The sequence below is a fragment of the Bos mutus genome, chromosome 7, assembly GCF_027580195.1.
Source record: "Bos mutus isolate GX-2022 chromosome 7, NWIPB_WYAK_1.1, whole genome shotgun sequence".
Taxonomy (NCBI): domain Eukaryota; kingdom Metazoa; phylum Chordata; class Mammalia; order Artiodactyla; family Bovidae; genus Bos; species Bos mutus.
Window position 1 is genome coordinate 42,283,366 of NC_091623.1, and position 23,448 is coordinate 42,306,813.

Genomic DNA, 23,448 nt, shown 5'->3' on the forward strand with positions numbered 1-23,448 from the left:
GTGGAGAAAAAGCCCAAATATGAGAGGTTGCAGCTCTGGTTTCTTTTATAATCCCAGGAGAAGAAATTTTGCTATTTGCGTATCATTCCCTGGTTTCATGTGGTGAGTGTGACAAAATAGTACAGTTTTCTCAAAAATTGGCATTGCAAACACAGCTGAAATTCTACAATTTATATTTTGCACTCAAAAACTCAGTATCCCTATTTTTCAATGAAATTTCCATGTCAAGGGATCATCCATGCCATCTCTGAATAGGACTTCCGGTATCTGTTTCCCATACCAGTTCAGTGATAATCCAGAGTGCAGCATATCACATCAGGGTATTTTGGTATTCTTTGTTCAGCTGTGTGTGTGTGCGCACACACATGTGTGTATGTTGGCATGTGCAAACATGTATTGCTTGCGTGCACACATGCTGGATCACAGGTAAAAGGTATGTTTTGCTATGGGACACAGTCCAGAAATCTTTCTAATGAGTTGCTTAATTGCAAGAATAGTTTTCACAAAAGACCAGTATCTGCTGAGGGAAAAGAAATGTGAACTGAGTTCAGCAGAACAGGCAGGTTACAGAGAGAACAGGCAGCAAGATGTTCAGACGCAAGAGACCACATCTTCTTTCTCCATTAAAATGTGAGCCCGGATGGGCGGGGACCCCATATGCTTTATTCACTCTGTGGTTTCATCAATATGGGCCTTAATATAAAAATAAATTTTTAGGAAGTGGAATTTATAAATAAAAATACTAGCATGAGGGATAAAACCAGGTTAAATACACCTGATTGAAAACAAGTCGGTTAAACAAAACTGAATGAAATAGCAAGATGAATATCTGAAGGGAAAATATAAAATAACAATAGTCACATTAACACAGGCTTCAAATACAAATTTAATATAAAAAAGTAACAAAGAATATGAAATGTAATTGTAAAATTGTGTGAGAAGCAGTAACTAATATTTTAATTTTAACCTAAATAAACATATATAGGCTTAACTTGACTATGAAGAAGATGTAAGTTATCTTCAGTTGAAAGCAAAAGCATATATTCCACAAGATGTCAGCAAATGATGGAAGTTTTAAAAATAGATCTAACCACTAAAGGCAAAAGTTTGCATTACTGCTAAAACATATGAAATAAGACAACAATTCATATTAAAAGGTAATTTATTACTGCTACAGATAAGGAGAACATTCTATGTTTAAAATGCGATGGGAGGGAGAACAAAATATAACCAAATATTAGATCTGACCATACCCATAAAAACTCTCACACACCCCAACAAATACATTAAACAAAAATACACACATATAAAAATTAAATGTCAAATAGCAAATTCCTTTGAAAAACTGTAATTTTTGTTTGAAAGAATGCAATAAAAATAAGAATAAAGAGAAACTTGGATATAGAATTTAGAGATGCAAAGGGAAGTGGTTACAGCTTAGAGAAGTTTGAGGTGAAATGGTGTCATAGAAATGATATCTGACATATTTCTCTAGGGCTTCCCAGGTGAAAAGTGAAAATGAAGTCACTCAGTCGTGTCTGACTCATTGCAACCCCGTGGAGTGTAGTCTACCAGACTCCTCCATCCATGGGATTCTCCAGGCAAAAATACTGGAGTGGGTTGCCATTTCCTTTACCAAGGGATCTTCCCCACCCAGGGATTGAACCAAGGTCTCCCACCTTGCACGTAGCTGCTTTACCCTCTGAGCCACCAAGGAAGCCCTTTGCTAGTGGTAAAAATCCACTTGCCAATGCATGAGACATAAGAGACGTGAGTTTGATCCTTGGATCAGGAAGATCCCCTGGAGGAGGAAATGGCAGTCCACTCCAGTATCCTTGTTGGCAGAATCCTATAGACGGAGGAGTCTGGTGGGCTACTTTTTGTGGGATCACAAAAAGTTGGAGATGACTGAGCATCTGAGCACATTTCTCTAGTTTTAGCATAGAAATCTTGTCAAAGCATTAAAAATATGTCTCATCCTCCCCTTGCTCCATATGTTGGATTGAAGTTCCTGGCTTTTTCTCTGAGAGCTGGAGATTGAAATAAACTATGAAGGAAATGATATGGACAAAAAAGAAAATAAATAAAAGCACTCGGATCGCAGTATATAAAGCAAAAAATGTGCATAGACAGTTTGCAGCAAAGTATTGAAAAATGGCTAATAAACCCCAAAATATATTTGGCCTCTCACATAATAAAATAATTGCAAAGTTAAGCCCTGTACCATATACCTGCTTGCATATGAAATACTATTTTTCAAGTAAATATGCAGTGTTAGAGATGATTCTGTGAAATATGTATCTCAAGAACTGTAGTTACAAGGCAGCAGCTATGTCCATTGATTTGATGCTCATATACATCTTAAAATAAAAAGTATACAAATAAAATATAATCACTTCACTGAAAAATGTTTCTGACCTAATTATTTTTCTGCTTCCCTAATTGCTCATCTCGGAAATGTTCAAATTTTACTGACAACACTACGTTTCCCATTTGAGTCTCATTCAACTAAATTTTCATTCCCAAACTTAACTGTCAACAATAGTCCTTGAATTTCTGAATCCAATAGACACTTCTCTATTCAACTTATTAAATATATTGATTCTGAATTAAATATTTTATCAAGTAAACAAACATGAAGGTCTCTCCATTCTGAGCCAGGTGTTTGGGTTTTCAGGTAAACTCAAGTACTTATTCTTGGGTTTTAGTCTCTCTTTCTTCTGCAGCATCAATTGGGGTATTTAAAAATTAATTAATTTATTTTAATTGGAGGCTAATTACTTCACAGTATTGTGGTGGTTTTTGCCATACATTGACATAATGCTCAAAATTCTGCAAGCAAGGCTTCAGCAGTACGTGAACCATGAACTTCCAGATGTTCATCTGGTTTTAGAAAAGGCAGAGGAACCAGAGATCAAATTGCCAACATCCACTGGATCATCAAAAAAGCAAGAGAGTTCCAGAAAAACATCTATTTCTGCTTTATTGACTATGCCAAAGCCTTTGACTGTGTGGACCACAGTATACTGTGGAAAATTCTGAAAGAGGTGGGCATACCAGACCACCTGACCTGCCTCTTGAGAAATATGTATGCAGGTCAGGAAGCAACAGTTAGAACTGGACATGGAACAAGAGACGGGTTCCAAAAAGGAAAAGGAGTATGTCAAGGCTGTATATTGTCACCCTGCTTATTTAACTTCTATACAGAGTACATCATGAGAAATGCTGGGCTGGAAGAAGCACAAGCTGGAATCAAGATTTCTGGGAGAAATATCAATAACCTCAGATATGCACATGACACCACCCTTATGGCAGAAAGTGAAGAGGGACTAAAAAGCCTCTTGATGAAAGTGAAAGTGGAGAGTGAAAAAGTTGGCTTAAAGCTCAACATTCAAAAAACGAAGATCATGGCATCTGGTCCCATCACTTCATGGCAGATAGATAGGGAAACAGTGTCAGACTTTATTTTTTGGGGCTCCAAAATCACTGCAAATGGTGCTTGCAGCCATGAAATTAAAAGACACTTACTGCTTGGAAGGAAAGTTATGACCAACCTAGATAGCATATTCAAAAGCAGAGATATTACTTTGCCAACAAAGGTGCATCTAGTCAAGGATATAGTTTTTCCCATGGGCATGTATGGATGTGAGAGTTGGACTGTGAAGAAGGCTGAGCGTCGAAGAATTGATGCTTTTGAACTGTGGTGTTGGAGAAGACTCTTGAAAGTCCCTTGGGCTGCAAGGAGATCCAACCAGTCCATCTGAAGGAGATCAGCCCTGGGATTTCTTTGGAAGGAATGATGCTAAAGCTGAATCTCCAATACTTTGGCCACCTCATGTGAAGTGTTGACTCATTGGAAAAGACCCTGATGTTGGGGAGGATTGGGGGCAGGAGAGAAGGGGATGACAGAGGATGAGATGGCTGGATGGCATCACCAACTCAATGGACATGAGTTTGAGTGAACTCCGGGTATTGGTGATGGACAGGGAGGCCTGGCGTGCTGCGATTCATGGGGTCGCAAAGAGTCAGACATGACTGACTGAACTGAACTGAACTGACATGAATCAGCCATGGGTGTACATGTGTGTCTTGTAACCACCTGGATGGTAACTCAGAGTTAGACCTCTGTGTGGAAGTTCAAATTCCTCACTGGATAGTTGATGATGGAGATTGAAGTTCTGTCTCAGCAAGAGACCAGGAAGGAGTTAAACAGAGCCAGACCTAGGAATCCAGATGCAAAAACCATGACCGCTCCAGCTCAAGGTGGAACTGCTCAGACATTACAACAGTGGAGACATTTACAGCTCTATATATTCTTTATCTGCTCACCACATCTGCTCACTAACACATTTCCACTGTTACTCTGACCTCTGAGCACATTTGCCCATGGGAACTGGTCTGATAAAACAGGAAAATTTTCCTATTGATTTGCAGTTCCCAAGAGATGAGCTTAAACATCAAGTGTATTTAATTCTTATTATCATACTATTCCATCAACACTTCTGGTTTCCAGTTAACATTTAAACTTTTTACAAAACCCTTAGACCAAGTTTTCTCCAAATCTAAGGCTGAGGAACCTGACTAATTCACTTGCATCTCAAAAGGATTGACTTGTGGTGGGAACACAGCCCCCAATACCACCAGAAATTTACTATTTCTTCTTTAATAAATGAGTGAGCTGTGTTCCTTTGCTTTAAAAACCATAGGTAAAAATAATTGATTTCATAATGCTTTTGACACATCAGTTAGGAGTTTCATCCTTTTATTACAAATGAAAAGCTGGCATTTTCTCTTATTTATGAAAAATTATAAGAGAAAAGTTTAGATCACTTAATATATGGTGGGCTGGGCTTAGAATCTTACACATATTGTCCCATTTATTTTTTGCAAAGGCCCATCCTATGAGGGCTCTGCAATTCTGACCTTCCTTCTCAATTTTCAGAATTAGGTGACTGGCCCAGAGTTGTTACTATTGTTGTTCAGTTGCTCAGTAGTGTCTGATTCTTTGCAACCCCACAGACTGTAGCACGCCAGGCTTCCCTGTCCTCTACTATCTCCTAGAGTTTGCTCAAACTCATGTCCATTGAGTCGATGATACCATCCAACCATCTCATCCTCTGTTGTCCCCTTCTCCTCCTGTCCTCAATCTGTCCCAGCATCAGGGTCTTTTCCAATGAGTCAGCTCTTCCCATCAGGTGTCCAAAGTATTGGAACTTCAGCTTTAACACCAGTCCTTCCAATGAATATTCAGGGTTGATTTCCTTTAGGATTGACTTAATCCTAAGGTTTTAGGATTTAAAGCAAAGTTTAATATCCTTCCTGTTCAAGGGTCCAGCACCACAATTGAAAGGCCCAAGTTTAGAAGCTGATTAAGGTGTGTGCTTTGATTATTAAAGAATCTATTTCTAGTTCTCTTGCTTTAGGTGAGTGGTTCTAAATCAGAGATGACTCTGCCTCCAGAAGACCCTTGGCAATATCTGGAGAAAGTTTTGATTGTTACATCTGGGAAAGTGCTCTGGCATGTGGTGTGATGAGACCAGGGATGCAGTCCAGCAAACTGCAAAACACAGGACAGCTCTCATTATAGGGATTTATCCAGCACAAATGTCAATAGTGGTGAGGGTGAGAAACACTATTCTAAACAAGCAGTTCTCCAACATCAATGTGTATATGAATCACTAGGGCATAGTATTCAAATACAGATTTTCATTTGAGAAGACTAGGGTGTCACAGAAACTCTGCATTTATAATAATCTCCCAGATGTTGTTGATGTTGCAGGTCCTATTCTGTGGACCACTCTGTGAGTATCAAGACTGTGGTCCAGTGTTAAGAGTCAGGTGTAGGTAGTTTAGGCTCTTCCATCAAGAATTTTCCTCCCCACCTCGTGTCTGATGTAAATGGTGGACTCAATCATTCAGCTTCTGCATACACAAGTTTACATGAGCTTCTTGAGTATTTCCCTCTTAACAGGAAATAAACCTTTCAGACATTTGTTTCCTTATCTATAAACTGGGAAATGCTGCTTAAGGAGTTGAGAGCTTGATAATATTGTAGAGCTCACAGGAAATTACCTGACACAGAGCAGGTACAGATCAACAAGCAGCTGTAATAACTATGACTGAGCTCCACATTTACTAAGATCACTTGGACTCCAGAAAATCTTCTGGGCTAAGAAGTGAGCCCAGGATTATCTGATATAGGAGACAGAGTCACCATCTTAAAGATCTCCCAGGGTCCCATGCAGGGAGCAGAGAGTTTTAAGAGCCACAATTACATGCCTTTTTCCATGTGGGGACATAAAATCAGAGCCCCTCACACCGACTCTGTACCAGTTCAGTTAAAAAAAAAAAAATTAGACTCTTTTAAGCTTTTTTACTTTGCTTCTATAATTTACTCATATGTGTCAAGGCTATAATTGCCCCAGCTGTCATGTACAGTTGTGAGAGCTGGACCTTAAGGAAGGCAGAATGCCAAAGAATTAATGCCTTCTAACTGTGTTGCTGGAGAAGACTCTTGAGAGTTGCTTGAACAGCAAGGAGATCAAATCCGTCAATCTGAAGGGAAATCAACCCTGAATACTCACTGGAAGGACTGATGCTGAAACTAAGCTCCAGTGTTTCAGTCACCTGATTCAAATAGCTAACCCATTGAAAAAGTCCCTGATGCTTGCAAAGATTGAGGGCAGAAGGATAAGAGGGCATCAGAGGATGAGATGGCTGATTGGCATTAGTGATGCAATGGATACGAACTTGGGCAAACTTTGGGAGATGGTGAGGGAGGCCTGGTGTGCTGTCGTCCATGGGATCACAAAGAGTTGGACACGACTAGGCAACTGAACAACAATGTGTGTAAAGCTCATATTCCTTGGTGAATTATAGTTTCCACCAGCCCTTCTTATCTTCCTTTGTTGCAAGTTTATAGTATAGAATTCATAAACATTTGATACCAATAGGAGTATGAAATGCTTGCTTGTTTTTTTCTTCTGCAAGTTGAATTTGTCTTATTCTTCACCATTTGTGATTCACCTCCTCATTACCTTAGGATATCTTACTCACGCATCCATTCCTTTGAGATTTGAAAGTGTGGGAGGAGTGCATGTCACCACTCTTCAGCTTAGAACTTGGACATGTGACACCCTTGAGTCTGTGGAATGTGGGCAGAGTTGACATGCTCAGTGTCTAAGGATAAGCTGTAAGAAGCTTTGTAGGAGTCCATGCATGCTCAGTTGCTAAGTCATGTCTGACTCTTTGCGACCTTGTAGACTGTACCCACCAGACTCTTCTGTCCATGGGATTTTCCAGCCAACAATATTGGAGAGGGTTGCCATTTCCTCCTCCATGGAATCTTCCTGATTAATGGATTGGAACTGTGTCTCCTGTATCTTCTTCATTGGCAGGATTCTTTACTACTGAGCCGCCTGGGAAAGCTTTATGAGATTACACCCTTTGTATTACTGTCCCCCTCCATCATGAGAATGGGCACCTCCCACATAAGGACCTCTAATATAAAATCCATTTGCATGGCTCCCAGAATGAAGATGTGCATGTAGCCTAGCATGGTCAGGTCAGAGTCATAGATATCTTATATTATGCTGCATCTAAAGTGATAATAAATAAACTTGCTATTTTAAGGTGTTGTGATTTGAAAAGTTATTTGTTATCACAGAAAATCTGACTACTACAACCCTTTACATGATGTTTTGCATTAATTAATATTGCTATACCAGCTAAATAGGCTTCTGTAGTGGCTAGGTGGTAAAGAATCCACCTGCAACGCAGGAGACACAAGAGACACATTTTCCATCCCTGGGTCAGGAAAATCCTCTGTAAGAGGAAATGGCAATCCACTCCAGTATTCTTGTCTGGAGAATCCCATGGACAGAAGAGCCTGGTAGGCTACAGCCCATGGAATCATAAGGAGTCAGACACAACTGAGTGACTGAGCATGCACACATCAGCTAAATTTACACCATAGGATATACACTTGTTCAAGTATGTATCTTCATGTGATGTACAAATGGAAATAAAATATTCAGAATAAAAACTAAAGCCTTAAACTATAAAGATATTTAAACATATATGCATAGGTACTTTCATCTTTTCTCCACTGATTTGATTACTAATTCATAGAATAATAATATAATGATTTATGAAAATTATAGTTTTTTTCTGAACTCAAATTATTCTTGCTTTGCTTTCCATAATTTAGCAAATCAAATAGATTTGTAAAACTGAAGAGCTACCTGTACTATATTTTCTATTATACATTAAAGAAATCCTCATTCTTCCTCCATCTCACTCTCTCTCCATTTTCTTTCATTCTCTCTTTCTCCAAATACAGGTAGAAATATCAAGTCTCTCCTTGACTTCAGACTATAGTTGGAAGCTACAGGAAACAAAACATCATGGTACCACCACTAAAACAGACATATAGACCAGTGGAACAGAACAGAAGGGCTAGCAATATACCCAAATACTTTTGTTCAATTAATATATGAGACAGACATTGAAAATATACAATGGAGAATAGGCAATCTCTTCAATAAGTGATGCTGGGAAAACCGAATAATGATCTGCAAAAACACGAAATTAGAATACTTTCCAATATCATGTACAAAAATAAAGTCAAAATGGTATAAAGATCCAAACATCAGACAAATCATGGATCTCCTGGGTGAGAACTTAGAAGACTCTTTGACATAAATCATAGCAATATTTCTTTTTTTACTTTCAATGTGTCTCCTAAGGCAAAGGAAAACAAAACAAAACAAAAACAAACAAACAAAAAAAGCAAACACAAAACAAAACATGAAAAGATGCTCAACATCACTTATTAGAAGAGAAATGCAAATCAAAACCACAATGATGTACCATTTCACGCCAGTCAGAATGACTGCTATCCAAAAGTCTACAAGCAATAAATGCTAGAGAGGGTGTGGAGAAAAGGGAACCCTCTTACACTGTTGGTGGGAATGCAAACTAGTACAGCCACTATGGAGAACAGTGTGGAGATTCCTTAAAAAACTGGAAATAGAACTGCCATACAACCCAGCAATCCCACTGCTGGGCATACACACTGAGGAAACTAGAATTGAAAGAGACACGTGTACCCCAATGTTCATTGCAGCACTGTTTATAATAGCCAAGACATGGAAGCAACCTAGATGTCCATCAGCAGATGAATGGATAAGAAAGCTGTGGTACATATATACAATGGAGTATTACTCAGCCATTCAAAAGAATACATTTGAATCAGTTCTAATGAGGTGGATGAAACTGGAGTCTATTATACAGAGTGAAGTAAGCCAGAAAGAAAAACACCAATACAGTATACTAATGCATATATATGGAATTTAGAAAGATGGTAACAATAGCCCTGTATACGAGACAGCAGAAGAGACACTGATGTATAGAACAGTCTTATGGACTCTGTGGGAGAGGGAGAGGGTGGGATGATGTGGGAGAATGGCATTGAAACATGTATAATATCATATATGAAATGAGTTGCCAGTCAAGGTTCGATGCACGATACTGGATGTTTGGGGCTGGTGCACTGGGACGACCCAGAGGGATGGTATGGGGAGGGAGGAGGGAGGAGGGTTCAGGATGGGGAACACATGTATACCTGTGGCAGATTCATGTTAATATATGGCAAAACCAATACAATATTGTAAAGTTAAATAAAATAAATTTTTTTAAAAAAGCTAAAAAAAAAAAAAAGAAAAAAAAAGAAAATCTCAGTGGAGTTACTTTTTAATGGAGTCACAGTTATACAAAATAGACTGGAAAACCAGAGTGCTATTCAGTATCAGAACTGCCTAGAATGAGAAGCAATATATTAATTTAATTTCCTCAGTTCTCTTCACTTGGATTATTATATCAGTTTGTTGCTGCATAACAAGTTGTCCTAAGAGCAAATGGTTATTAACGCACTTATTATCACATAGGAATATATGATGGGGTGAAGTTCTGAGACAGGTTATCTCTTCTTCATGGGTCTACTGTCAGGCTCTATTTCGTGTTTTAAGGGCGCCTCCATGATGTTGTGTGTGGTTGTAGTGCTCTTCTCTCTTGAGCCACTTTATGCCAATTTCTTCCTTTTATATATGTAGTAGTTGTTGAGTCACTCAGTCGTGTCTGACTCTTTGTGACCCCATGGACTGCAGTGTGCAGGTTTCCCTATCCTTGATTAGCTCCTGAAGTTTGCTCAAAGTCATGTCCATTGAGCTGTTGATGCCATCCAACCATCTCATCCTCTGTTGACCCCTACTCTTCCTGCCTTCAGTCTTTCCCAAAATCAGGGTCTTTACCAATGAGTTGGCTCTTCACATCAGGTGGCCAGAGTATTGGAAATTCAGCTTCAGCATCTGTCCTTCCAATGAACACTCAGGGTTGATTTCCTTTAGGATTGACTGGTTTGATCTCCTTGCAGTCCAAGTGACTCTCAAGAGTTTTCCCCAGCACCACAGATTGAAAGCACCAATTCTTCAGCATTCTTCATGGTTGAACTTTCTTTGTGGTTCACCCTTCCTTATGGTTCACTCTCACATCCATCCATGGTTACTGGAAAACCCATAGCTTTGACTATATGGACCTTTGTAGGTTAGTCTTTAATTTACAGAAAAAAAAGTGGTTTATCAAATGTTAACTGCTTTATTTTAATTTGACTGTTCTTATATCCATATAGGACACTTTGTTTTCTTCCTTAGTAGAAGAGATATCTCCCAATCTTAGGTGTGAATCAACTACATGGGATTTATTTACTACCTTGAATCATGCAAAACCAGAAGTTTTAAATTCTAACTAATTCATTGGAGTATAATTACATACAATAAACTGCAAGTTTTAAACTATACAATTTGTTAAATTTCAAAAATTAGCAGTACACACTACATGGTTCATTTTTTAGAGTTCAAAATGTGAACAAGCTTAATAGTAAAACTTAATTCAGGTGCATGCTGTAAGGAATAAATGAATGTTAGATATATATTGATTTATTTTGATGAGTCCAAAGAAAGCGTTCAAGAATAGCTAATGTGTGAATGTATGTATGTGTGTGCATTTGTACATATTGTTCTTTCAATTAAACACACTCACACATATGCATATATACATAGATTCATTCATCATCTCATCTACCATGTTGAAAGAAAACCTGAGAGAGAGATTGAAGGGTATGACATTTGAATAAACACAACCTAGAAGATTTAAAGTAGAATATATTACTTTAATTTGAATAAGGGATTGCTTTTTTACTACCTTAAATTCCCAAAGCCTTTGAAGTCAGAACCACATTTACATTATGTAACAAGAAATTCTCTATACCAGGTAATGGTATTGAGTATCTCCAAATTAACTCTAATTTCTTTTATTGAAAAGGGATTTCAATATAGAATGACATGCCAAGGGTGAATGATTTGAGAAGCTTAAACTCATTTCCTGGCAACAATATTTTCTTGGTTAAGTATCTGTATTAGATGCCTCCTGCTGCTGTAAGAAATTAACAGACTGTGACTTAAATAAACATTCTATCTTAAACCTCTAGAAGTCAGAAGCCTAAAATAGGTTTTTAATGGGTTTAAATCAAGACATCTGGAGAGTTTGGATCTTTTAAGATGTTCCAGGTGAGAATGAATTCCTTCTTCTATTCCAGTCTCCAGAGGACATCTTCATATATTGGCTTATGATCCTTCCTCCATCTGCAGTGCCAGCAGCACAGCATCTTCAAATCTCTGACCCCAATTTTTCCTCTGTCTTCCACATTTAGAGGATCATTGTGTTTACATTCCTGATAGCTCAGTTGGCAAAGGATCTGCCTGCAATGTAGGAGACTTGGGTTTGATCCCTGGGTTGGGAAGATCCCTGGAGAAGGGAAAGGCTACCGATTCCAGAATTCTGGCCTGGAGAATTGGTCACAAAGAGTCAGACAGGACTGAGCTACTTTCACTTTCAAGGTGGATAATCTGGGATAATCTTCTTATCTTAAATATGAAAGTAAAGTGAAAGTGAAGTCACTCAGTTGTGTCTGACACCCCGTGGACTGTAGCCCATCAGGCTCCTCCATCCACGGGATTCTCTGGGCAAGAATACTGGAGTGGGTTGCCATTTCCTTCTCCAGGGAATCTTCCCGACCCAGGGATTGAACCCAGGTCTCCCACATTGCAGACAGACGCTTTAACCTCTGAGCCACCAGGGAATCACATCTACTGTCTCAATTACCTTGTTGTGTAATAAATATATTCCAAAGTTCTTTGGTCTAGGATATGAAATCTTTTGGAATCCCTTATGCTGCCTACCCTAAAATCTTCTTTTTTTTTCCCTTTTAAAAACTATTTGGCTGTGGCATGTCTTAGTTGAGGCATGCAGGATCTTTTTGATGTGGCATGAGAACTCTAAGTAGCATATGGGATCTAGTTCCGCAACTAGGGATTGATTTCTGGCTCCATGTATTGGGAATGTGGAATCTTAGCCACTGGGCCACCAGGGAGGACCTAAAGTCTTTTTAATATATATTGTATTTGATGTCACTCAAGAGCTATAATATTTTAGAGATCTGGACACAATTATCATCACCTATGAAGTGAGTGAAAATGATTCTTTCAAATGACCCTTCCTTCATGGAGAAGACTAAAGCTAAGTGTACTTGACTCTAACACAGGACCACTGCAATGATATCCAAACTGTGGTCCACAGAAAAGACCTGCAGCTTCAACACATAAAATTTTGCTGCAAAGGCAGTCCCTGGGCCCTCTAGAGACCTGATGAGTCACGATGTGCATTTGAACCACAAACCTTGGTGATTTGTGTACACAAAGAACCTATAGAAGTTCTGGTCTAAAGATAGATTTCCCTACCTACTCACAGGCTGCCCTGGTGATTCAGATAGTATGGAATCCACCTGCAACGCAGGTGACCCTTTGATCCCTGGGTGGAGAAAATCCCCTGGAGAAGCAAATAGCAATCAACTCCAGTATTCTTACCTGGGAAATCCCACCGACAGAGGAGCCTGGCAGGCTACAGTCCATAGCATCGCAAAGAGTCAGACACAACTGAGCAACTAAACACGCACACATTCTCACTGTTGGCATTTGAGGCAGGAAAGGTACAGGGTGCTATCCTGCTGTATACTGGGGATTAGAAACATGCTTTGCTACTGGTGCTGCTGCTGCTGCTAAGCCACTTCAGTCGTGTCTGACTCTGTGCAGCCCCATAGATGGCAGCCCACCAGGCTCCCCCATATCTGGGATTCTCTAGGCAAGAATACTGGAGTGGGTTGGATTGTAGCATCCTTTAGGCATTGTCAAATATCCCCAGGGACAAAATCATCTCTGATTGAGAATCACTGCCCAGAGTTTGAGAACTGAAAGTATCTTGACCAATTCCAATCAAGATTCCATCCTTTACTTGGTTTATACCTTTAAGCAGAACATTAAATCCCTCTGAGTACCATTTCTGCAGTGTTGAATGGAGTGCTTATACATTCTAACTCATAGAACACACAGTTGTCAAGATTAAACTTGACAGTCCCTGTAATTTTCTAAACTAGTGCTACAGATCAGATCAGATCAGTGCTACAGAACAACATCTAAATATATATTTTATAATTTTAATGTTTTATAATGAGGGCAAATGACAGATGTTACTATCAGTAATAAATCCTTATTGCCTTTGTAAAACTTTCTTGAAACCAAAGATTTTAATATCCAAGTTTTACATTAAAGAAGTGGAGTTAGCCCCCATTTTGAAGAGAGAAATAGTAATTCTCAGATATTTCAGGAGTTGTATTGCAACCACTAATCAAAGCACTGAAGACCCTAAGGACCTAGTCAAGACATATGCCCATATGAGAAAATTTGAACTCAGGGATGTAATGAGGTTCTGGGAGGCCTAGCCTTTTGGAAGCAGAAGAGTTAAGTGAGAAGGAGTGATAAAAATTGAATTCACCTAACTTATAATGCAGTCTCCTAGGAACAGAGAATCAGCAGGAAAAAAATCCATTCTGTCCAGACCAATATCTCCCAGGAAAATCATGTATATAGAGGTTGGAGTGACAAGAAGAAACATGCCTAATGAGCTGCCAGAGGAAGCTGTAAATATCTCCTCTGCTGCAGTCCCTCAGCCTGTGCCACTGTGGTTGGATAGCACATGGTCCTCGCTTATACAGTCCTAAATCTGGCTGAGAGACCAATGTTGTTGTCTTGTTTAGGGACAAACTTTGGTCTCCATCACCAATTATTTAGGGGGTGGGGGATTTTGACCTTCACAGGGAAAACTTCCATGCAGAGTTTCCAAGCAGGTGAGTCTGCGAGCCCCACAGATACTCTGGGAGAGGATCAGAGAAGAGGGAAGCCAGGAATGTGTACCTGAGGTCACCTGAGGACCAATGTAGCATAGCCCAGAGGTCAGAGATCATTGTGGCTGTTTGCTGGCTTTCCAAGTAAACGTTGTGCTTGGAAACATGAGTGTCACTTTTAACAATTAAATCATGCTAGTGGAAGCCCGATAGAAGAAGGAATGGGAGTCCTAAACTGCTACCAGTAAAAGTAGAACATGAGTCCAGGAATCTTGTTGATTACCAGGACAAATAGGGTATTACCTGGAGGGTCAGACAGTGAGGTAAGGACACTTCTTTTTATTGTAAGATGGGATATATTAGATTCTGTTTTCACATGGAGGAGAAAGATCTAAACTGAAGACTGTTTGCAAATATACCCTTGCAACACCTGTGAATGAAATCTACATATTACAGTATCTTCTCTCACAGTGGGTATTCACATAAGAAAAAAAAAACATAGTTACATAGGTGAAAAGATGTATGTCAAGAGGTTTACTTTTCAATTATTTTATTACCTGTGAGGCTGAATATATTTGTGGATTTGTTAGGCGTTGAGTGTTTCTCTACTGAAAAATATCTCTGTAACTTTTGTTTTACGTAGCGGTATCAGAGTACTATTATTCCTTTTTAAAATTTAATTCTTTGAAACAAAGAATAGCTTTTTAAACAAAAAACTGTGTTGATGTATGGCAAAACCAATACAATAGCGTAAAGTAAAAAAAAAAAAAAAAAAAGAATACATAAATAAAAGCAAAAAAAAAAAAACCAGAATGAAGCAGCATTAAAAAAAAAAGAAAAAAAAAAAAACTGAACATCATTTAGTGCTTTTATATATGTATAGATATATCTGTGGGGATTGTATAAGCATTCATAAATTATTTCAGTCAAATCTGTCAAATATAGCATTCTCTTCATCACTTTTCAGAAAGAATTTGGGTAATTTGACACTGTGGCTCAGTTGGTAATGAATCTGCCTGCAATGCAGGAGACCAGAGTTCCATCACTAGGAAGGGAAAACCCCCTGGAGAAGGAAATGGCAATTCACTCAGTATTCTTGCCTGGAGAGTTCCATGGACAGAGGAGCCTGGAGGGCTACTGTCTGTTCATGGGTTCTCAAAGAGTCAGACACAACTGAGAGACTTTCACTTCCTTTCTCTGACATATAACAACATATGAGTTACATGCATTCAGCATGTTGATTCAGTATTTGTTTATATCACTAAATGATCACCACAGTACATCTAGTTAACATCTGTCACCACACATAGTTCCAATTTATGTCTTGTGATGAGAAATTTTCAGATCTCGTCTCTTAGCAACTTGAAGGTATGCTATAAATTATTATGAAAATATGTGGAGTTTGTTAATTTAAAACTGCTTCCCAACCAAGGGTAACTGTGTCCTCCAGGGGACACTTAGTGATATGAGTGGACATTTTTCACTACCACACTGATGAATGGTAGATGATGGGCAGAGATGCTTCTAAACATCCTACAGTATACAGGGCAGACCCCACCACACAGAATGGTCTGCCAGAGAATGTCCAGTAGTGCAGAGATGGAGGAACTCTGAGTTAAAGAATATTTGTGCTTCCACAATCAAGAGCTGTCACAGGTAGTTTCCACAATGTTCTCCACATCACATTTTTGCCAGTAAAATTACAGAATTCCCCTTATGTCTGTGATGTCTGTTTAGAAGTTTCAACCTCAATCTACAGTAAGTGTTTTCACCAGGCTGAGGCTTATGAATGAGACTTCCTGGTGATTTTTAAACTATTAGTTACTTTGAGTAAAGATTCATATATTTGATTAGCATGTCAATTTTTATTATCATACATCTATATATTTTATGCCTATTTCTCAGCAGTTAGCTGCATTTTCAATGATGTTGACAAATTATTGGTTCTGCAATTGACTTTTGGTTGGGTGTTTTTGACCATAAAAATGTTAAGTTTTATAGAGTCAAATATGTCTTTCTCCTTGCTTCTGATTTTCTCACCTTAATTATGATAGTCTTCCCACCATGTTCATCTAAAGTAGACTGTTTACTTTTGGGATCTTTGGTCCCTTTTTAAAAGATGTGCTATATAAGGAACCACTTCATTTTCTTCCAGGTAGACAGCCATTTATGCCAAGTTTTATTCAACAATCTGGACTTTTCCAACCAAAAAGAAATATAATGCTCCTATAGGATAGTGTTCGTATCTAAGGGGACCTAATTCCTAATCATTCAACAAATAATAGCAAAGCATCTGCTATGTGCCAAAATTTCTGGGTAAATTATATGTTATATTCTCCTGAGTCAAAGTCTTTTCTTAATTAATTATTACTTAATGTTGTAATTGTCCAATGACTGTTATTATATATCATGTTTCAGTTTTGATGTTCCACTCAGTTTTATTTAATCCAATTATGCAAAATCACCCTTTATTTTTACTGTTTTTGCTATTCTTTTTATTACATAATTTCTAACTTTCTTAAGTGCATTTTTAAATAAATGTACATATATTCACATATCTTTGGGAAAAAATGAGTGAACAATGCAGTTGAAGTCTCTACTGATATTGCATTATAGTGACAGAGTTGCAGTACAGTAGAGTAAAATGGTTTCCCTGGTGGTTCAGACAGTAAAGAATTTGCCTGCAATGCAGGAGACCTGGATTTGATTCCTGGATTAGGAAGATCCCTTGGAGGAGGGCATGGCAACCCACTCCAGTATTCTTGTCTGGAGAGTCTCAGTGGACAGAGGAGCCTGTGAGCTACAGTCCATGGTGTTGCAAAGAGTCAGATACAACTTAGCAACTAAGCACAGCACAGCACAACACAGCACAGACTACAACATAGTGTCCTCAGGTTTAAATTATGCACATACATTTATCCAGAATAATAGAATGAATTTTCATTTATAAGGCTTTATAAGTATGGTATGGAAAGACCTTTGTAAGTTGGACAAAGACCAGAGCAAGAATTAAATTGTGCCCACTGGATTTATTAAAAAAATATTAAGCACAAGAATAATAAATAAAATACCTCCCATAAGAAAATAGACAGGTCTTTCTTCATTCAGTATCAGATCACAGAAATATAATTTGTAAAATAATACGAAAAACACTTAGGACAAACAAATCTTCTACTGATTAATGTAACACACAGAAATTTTGTTGTATTCCATGTTTCCATTTTGATTTCTTAGTTTACTCCCTTTGCTTATTTTTCTCTTGGGGTATTAAATCAGTATGATTTTTCACATTACATATATATCACTGTTTCTGTCATTGGGAAAATATTTTTCTTTATGATTTTACCTGGGCATTAAGAATATGTAGCTGAATTTGCAATGTTCCCAAATGAAGGAGATTTTTATTAGTCACATTTTCTCAGGGGCACTGGAGGTCATTAGATCTTTTTCCTTCATTATATCTATCTGTCTCTAATACTTTTTATATTTCTTTAAATACTGGGTGGTTGTTGTCATTGCTCAGTTGACAAGTTGTCTCCAATTTTTGTGACTCCATGGACTATAGCATGCCAGACTTCTTTGTCCCTCACCATCTCCTGGAGTTTGCCCAAATTCATGTCCATTGAATCAGTGATGCCATCCAACCATTTCATCTTCTGTTGCCCCCTTTTCCTTATGCTCTCAATCTTTCCGAGTATCAGGGTCTTTTCCAATGAGTTGGCTGTTTGCTTCAAGTGGCCCAAACAGAAAGGAACCTCAAGTTTATTGCTTCCTTGGAAATTTATGAAGTGGAATTTCTAGGTACCTTTTAAAAATTCTTTAGAAGAAACTTAATCTGATCCAACCAGCTTGAGTTGTCACCACTGATGGCCTAAGGAGGGTGGTTCTGGATGAGAAAATCATGACAGTAATACAGTCCAGGAAGCCACGGTGTGTCTGTACCTTGCAAAGTGAGAGCAGTTCTTAAAGCAGAAGCACCCGGTCATATATTAAAGTTACATAATAAGGTGAGAGAGGCCAGAACTCAGTGAACAGGTGGTACTAAGAGGATCTCCTTCAATTCACAGGGTGCCTTTGCAACTAAATTTCTGACGTGCTGGGAACAACATGGAAGGAAGGATTCTCTGTGTAGTGAAGGTTCAGCTGTAGCAGGGAGACCATGTTTTTCCTTAGCATCCCTGACACCATCTCTAATCACTCCGCCTCTTGCTTATTCCTTTGCCCTACTGGCTTCTTTGTTTTCATTTGAACATGTGGAACCAGCATCTTCCTCTGATCCTTTGCAGTGGCACCTCACTCTTCCAGGAACACACTTCTCCTGTTATCACACTAGATGCTTTGCTCTCTTTCTTGATGTCTCTTCAAACAACCCTTTGTTTGCAGACCTTGCCTGAACACAGTGCAAAATAACTCCTTCTACTACTCTCTCCTTTGTATCTGGTTTTATTTTCTTCATAACATCTGTCACCTTCTGACATATTTTATAAAATATTTATTTTAATATCATCTATCTCCATTATTGAAATGTGGAGATTTGTTTTTCTGCACCTCTTTGTGCTTGGGACATGTTGGCTCTCAATACATGTTTCTCAAAGGCATTAAAACTTTAAAGTGAAAGTGTTAGTAGCTCAGTCGTGTCTGATTCTTTGTGACCCCATGAACTGGAGCCTTCCAAGATCCTCTGTCCATGGAATTCTCCAGGCAAGAATACTGGAGTTGATTGGCATCCCCTTTGCCAGGGGACCTTCCTGACCCAGGGATCTAAACCCTTGTAAATTTACTGAGAACGGGACAATAAAAATTCTAGTCCGAGATGAAATGAGGTATACCGTCAGAAAAATTCATATATATGCAACATATTAACATCAATTTCTTGCCTACAAAATAGAAATTATAGTATTTCAGCTATTTCAGGTATGCCTGTTTAAGTGAAAATTAATCATGTTGCTTTCTTTTTTCCCCAATAGTCACATTTGCTATATGGAACTGGAGAACAATACACAAATTTCAAAATTTCTTCTTCTGGAATTTTCAGAGGAACCGGAAATGCAGCCCCTCATATTTGCGATTTTCCTTTCCATGTACCTGGTCACTCTGTTTGGTAACCTGCTCACCATCCTGCTTGTCATCTCAGACTCCCACCTCCACACCCCCATGTACTTCTTTCTCTCCAACCTGTCCTTTGTAGACATCTGTTTCACCTCCACCACCATCCCAAATATGTTGTGGAACATCCAGACACATAGCAAAATTATCACCTATGAAGCTTGTGTCACCCAGATGTATTTTTACATATTCTTTGCAGGATTAGATGACTTTCTCCTGGCTGTGATGGCCTATGATCGGTACATGGCCATTTGCCAACCCCTGCAGTACATGGTTATCATGAGCCCCCGGCTCTGTGGACTGCTGGTGCTTCTGTCCTGGATAATGAATATCATGTATTCCTTGTTACACAGTTTGATGGTGTTGCAATTGTCCTTCTGTTCAGACTTGGAAATCCACCACTTTTTCTGTGAACTCAACCAGGTGATACAACTGTCTTGTTCTGACACTTTTGTCAATAACATAGTGATCTATTTTTCAACTGCTCTCTTTGGTGGTGGTCCTTTTGCTGGCATAATCTACTCTTACTTTAAAATAGTTTCCTGCATAACTGGAATCTCATCAGCTCAGGGGAAGTGTAAAGCATTTTCCACCTGTGCATCTCACCTCTCCGTTGTCTCCTTATTTTATTGTACAGTCTTAGGAGTGTACCTTAGCCCTGCTATTACACACAGCTCACACACAAGTGCAACAGCCTCAGTGATGTACACTGTGGTCATGCCCATGCTGAATCCTTTCATCTACAGTCTGAGGAACAAAGACATAAAAAGGTCTCTGAAGAGATTCTATTTGGGGATGCCAGGTATAAATTTGCCAGTTACAAATTTGCCAGTTACATGAAGGAAATGAATGTTTTCTTGATCACATGACTCAAAGACTGGGAAGCAGATATTGCAATGCTTTGATCTTTGTAGAATAAAACTTACTTCTTCTATTTATTTCCTCAGATTTCCCTTTTATTTTGATTCAGTTTCTCTATGCACATTTTAGTAATTGTCTTTAAGTTTTCTCATCAGCTTGATATTCAGACAGTATATACTGTTTCCTACTTCAAAATTTTCCTAGCTTTAGATTAGAAATGTTTGGAAATCACATTCTTCTGGTGGCTCATCACAGATGAATTAAGAATAATTGCTTCTCAAAGTGGTGATACCCTAGAGGGGTGGGATGAAGATATGGGAGGGATACATACAGTTATGTCTGAGTCCTGTGGTTGTAAGGCAGAAACCAACACAACATTGTAAAGCAATTATCCTCCTATTAAAAAAATAATTAATTAATTTTAAAAACTCATATGACACCCCAAGTAATTTTCATTTGTCTTCCTGAAAGAATCATGAACACTCTGCTGAATAACCAACAAATCACAGAAGAAATCAAAAAAGAAATCAAAATATGCACAGAAATGAGTGAAAATGAAAACCAACAACCCAAAACCTGTGGGACACTGTAAAAGCAGTGCTAAGGGGAAGGTTCATAGCAATACAGGCATATCTCAAAAACAAGAAAAAAGTCAAATAAATAACCTAACTCTACACCTAAAGCAACTAGAAAAGGAAGAAATGAAGAACCCCAGGGTTAGTAGAAGGAAAGAAATCATAAAAAAAAATCAGGGCAGAAGTAAATGCAAAAGAAATAAAGGAGACCATAGCAAAAATCAACCAAGCCAAAAGCTGGTTCTTTGACAGGATGAATAAAATTGACAAACCATTAGCCAGACTCATCAAAAAACAAAGGGAGAAAAATAAAATCAATAAAATTAGAAATAAAAATGGAGAGATCACAACAGACAACACAGAAATACAAAGGATCATAAGAGAGTACTATCAGCAATTATATGCCAATAAAATGGACAACTTGGAAGAAATGGACAAAATCTTATAAAAGTACAACTTTCCAAAATTGAACGAGGAAGAAATAGAAAATCTTAACAGACCCATCACAAGCATGGAAATTGAAACTGTAATCAAAAATCTTCCAGCAAACAAAAGCCCAGGTACAGATGGCTTCACAGCTGAATTCTACCAAAAATTTAGAGAAGAGCTAACACCTATCCTACTCAAACTCTTCCAGAAAATTGCAGAGGAAGGTAAATTTCCAAACTCATTCTATGAGGCCACCATCACCCTAATACCAAAACCTGACAAAGATCCCACAAAAAAAGAAAACTATAGGCCAATATCACAGATGAACATAGATACAAAGATCCTTAACAAAATTCTAGCAATCAGAATCCAACAGCACATTAAAAAGATCATACACCATGACCAAGTGGGCTTTATCCCAGGGGTGCAAGGATTCTTCAATATCCACAAATCAATCAATGTAATACACAACATTAACAAATTGAAAAATAAAAGCCATATGATTATCTCAATAGATGCAGAGAAACCCTTTGACAAAATTCAACATCCATTTATGATTAAAAACCCTCCAGAAAGCAGGGATAGAAGGAACATAACTCAACATAATAAAAGCTCTATATGACAAACCCACAGCAAACATTTTCCTCAATGGTGAAAAATTGAAAGCATTTCCTCTAAAGTCAGGAACAAGACAAGGCTGCCCACTCTCACCATTACTATTCAACATAGTTTGGGAAGTTTTGTCCACAGCAATCAGAGCAGAAAAAGAAATAAAAGGAATCCAAATTGAAAAAGAAGAAGTAAAACTCTCACTGTTTGCAGATGACATGATCCTCTACATAGAAAACCCTAAAGACTCCACCAGAAAATTACTAGAGTTAATCAATGAATATAGTAAAGTTGCAGGATATAAAATTAAAACTCAGAAATCTCTTGCATTCCTATACACTAATAATGAGAAAATAGAGAAATTAAGGAAACAATTGCATTCACCATTGCAATGAAAAGAATAAAATACTTAGGAATATATCTACCTAAAGAAACTAAAGACCTATATATAGAAAACTATAAAACACTGGTGTGAGGAGGAGCCAAGATGGCGGAGGAGTAGGACGGGGAGAACACTTTCTCCCCCACAAATTCATCAAAAGAGCATTTAAACGTCGAGTAAATTCCACAAAACAACTTCTGAATGCCGGCAGAGGACATCAGGCACCCAGAAAAGCAAACCCAACTCTTCGAAAGGAGGTAGGGAAAAATATTAAAAACAAAAAAAGAGACAAAGAGGGGAGGGACGGAGTTCCGTCCCGGAAGGGAATCTTAAAAAGAGAAGTTTCCAAACATCAGGAAACCTTCTCACTGCCGAATCTGTGCCGAGCTTTGGAAGCACAGAGGGCAACATAACAGGGAGAAAAAATAAATAAACAATTTAAAACTCGCAGATTGCGAGCCCTACGGTAACTCCCCCAGCAGAGAAGCAGCGCAGACGCCTGCATCCGCCATTAGCAAACCGGGGCTGGGCAGGGAGGCGCGGCGTGGGCTGCATCGCTGAGAGTAAGAATCTGGCCTGAATACCCTGAGCGCTATCTGAGCGAAATAATTTGGGCTAGCAAACCAGACTGTGGGATACCTACCACGCGAAAAGCCAGCCCTAACCTAAGACCGCCAGGCCCGCGCACAGAACAAAGGACTGAACAGAGATAGCCGGCTGCAGACCTTCCCCCTCCGGTGACAGGCAGCCAGAGCCAGAAGGGGGCAATCGCAGCCCCAGAGAGACATTATCTATAAAATTGTAAGCAGGCTTCTTTGCTAACTAAAACTTCTTGGGGGTCTGGACGGTCAACATCTGCCTGAGAAGGTGCGCCGGTTTTACATCCAGATAACTGAGTGGCGGGGAGGCGATAAGTCGCAGCATTGGCGCTCGCCTGGGAAAAGCAAATTGGCGCTCGGACCTGGGAAGAGCACAAAACGCAGGCCCAACTGAGTCTGCGCCTCTGAGGACTACCCGAGTGCCTGAACCTGAGCGGCTTGGACCTGGGAGGTGCATGCAGCCCAGGGCCAGCCTCGGATTGTTCCCGGCGGAACAACCTAGAGTCTGAGCAGTGTGGACAGGGAGGCTACACGCGCCGTGAGCGGGGGCAGACCCAGGGTGGCTGAGGCACTGCGAGCCCACGCCAGTGTTAT

At 39.0% G+C, this 23,448-nt stretch overlaps 1 protein-coding gene across 1 annotated transcript; it reads left to right on the forward strand.

Annotated features, from left to right (window-relative positions):
* The first annotated feature begins 19,273 nt into the window (after positions 1-19,273).
* LOC102272723 (olfactory receptor-like protein OLF4) lies at positions 19,274-20,239 on the forward strand. The gene has a single exon (XM_005909867.2). The coding sequence runs from the start codon at positions 19,274-19,276 to the stop codon at positions 20,237-20,239; it is 966 nt and encodes a 321-aa protein (XP_005909929.2).
* Positions 20,240-23,448: the final 3,209 nt, after the last annotated feature.

Excerpts from the sequence above, each read along its gene's own strand:
- LOC102272723 (XM_005909867.2), top strand. The coding sequence starts at position 19,274 with ATGGAACTGGAGAACAATACACAAATTTCAAAATTTCTTCTTCTGGAA.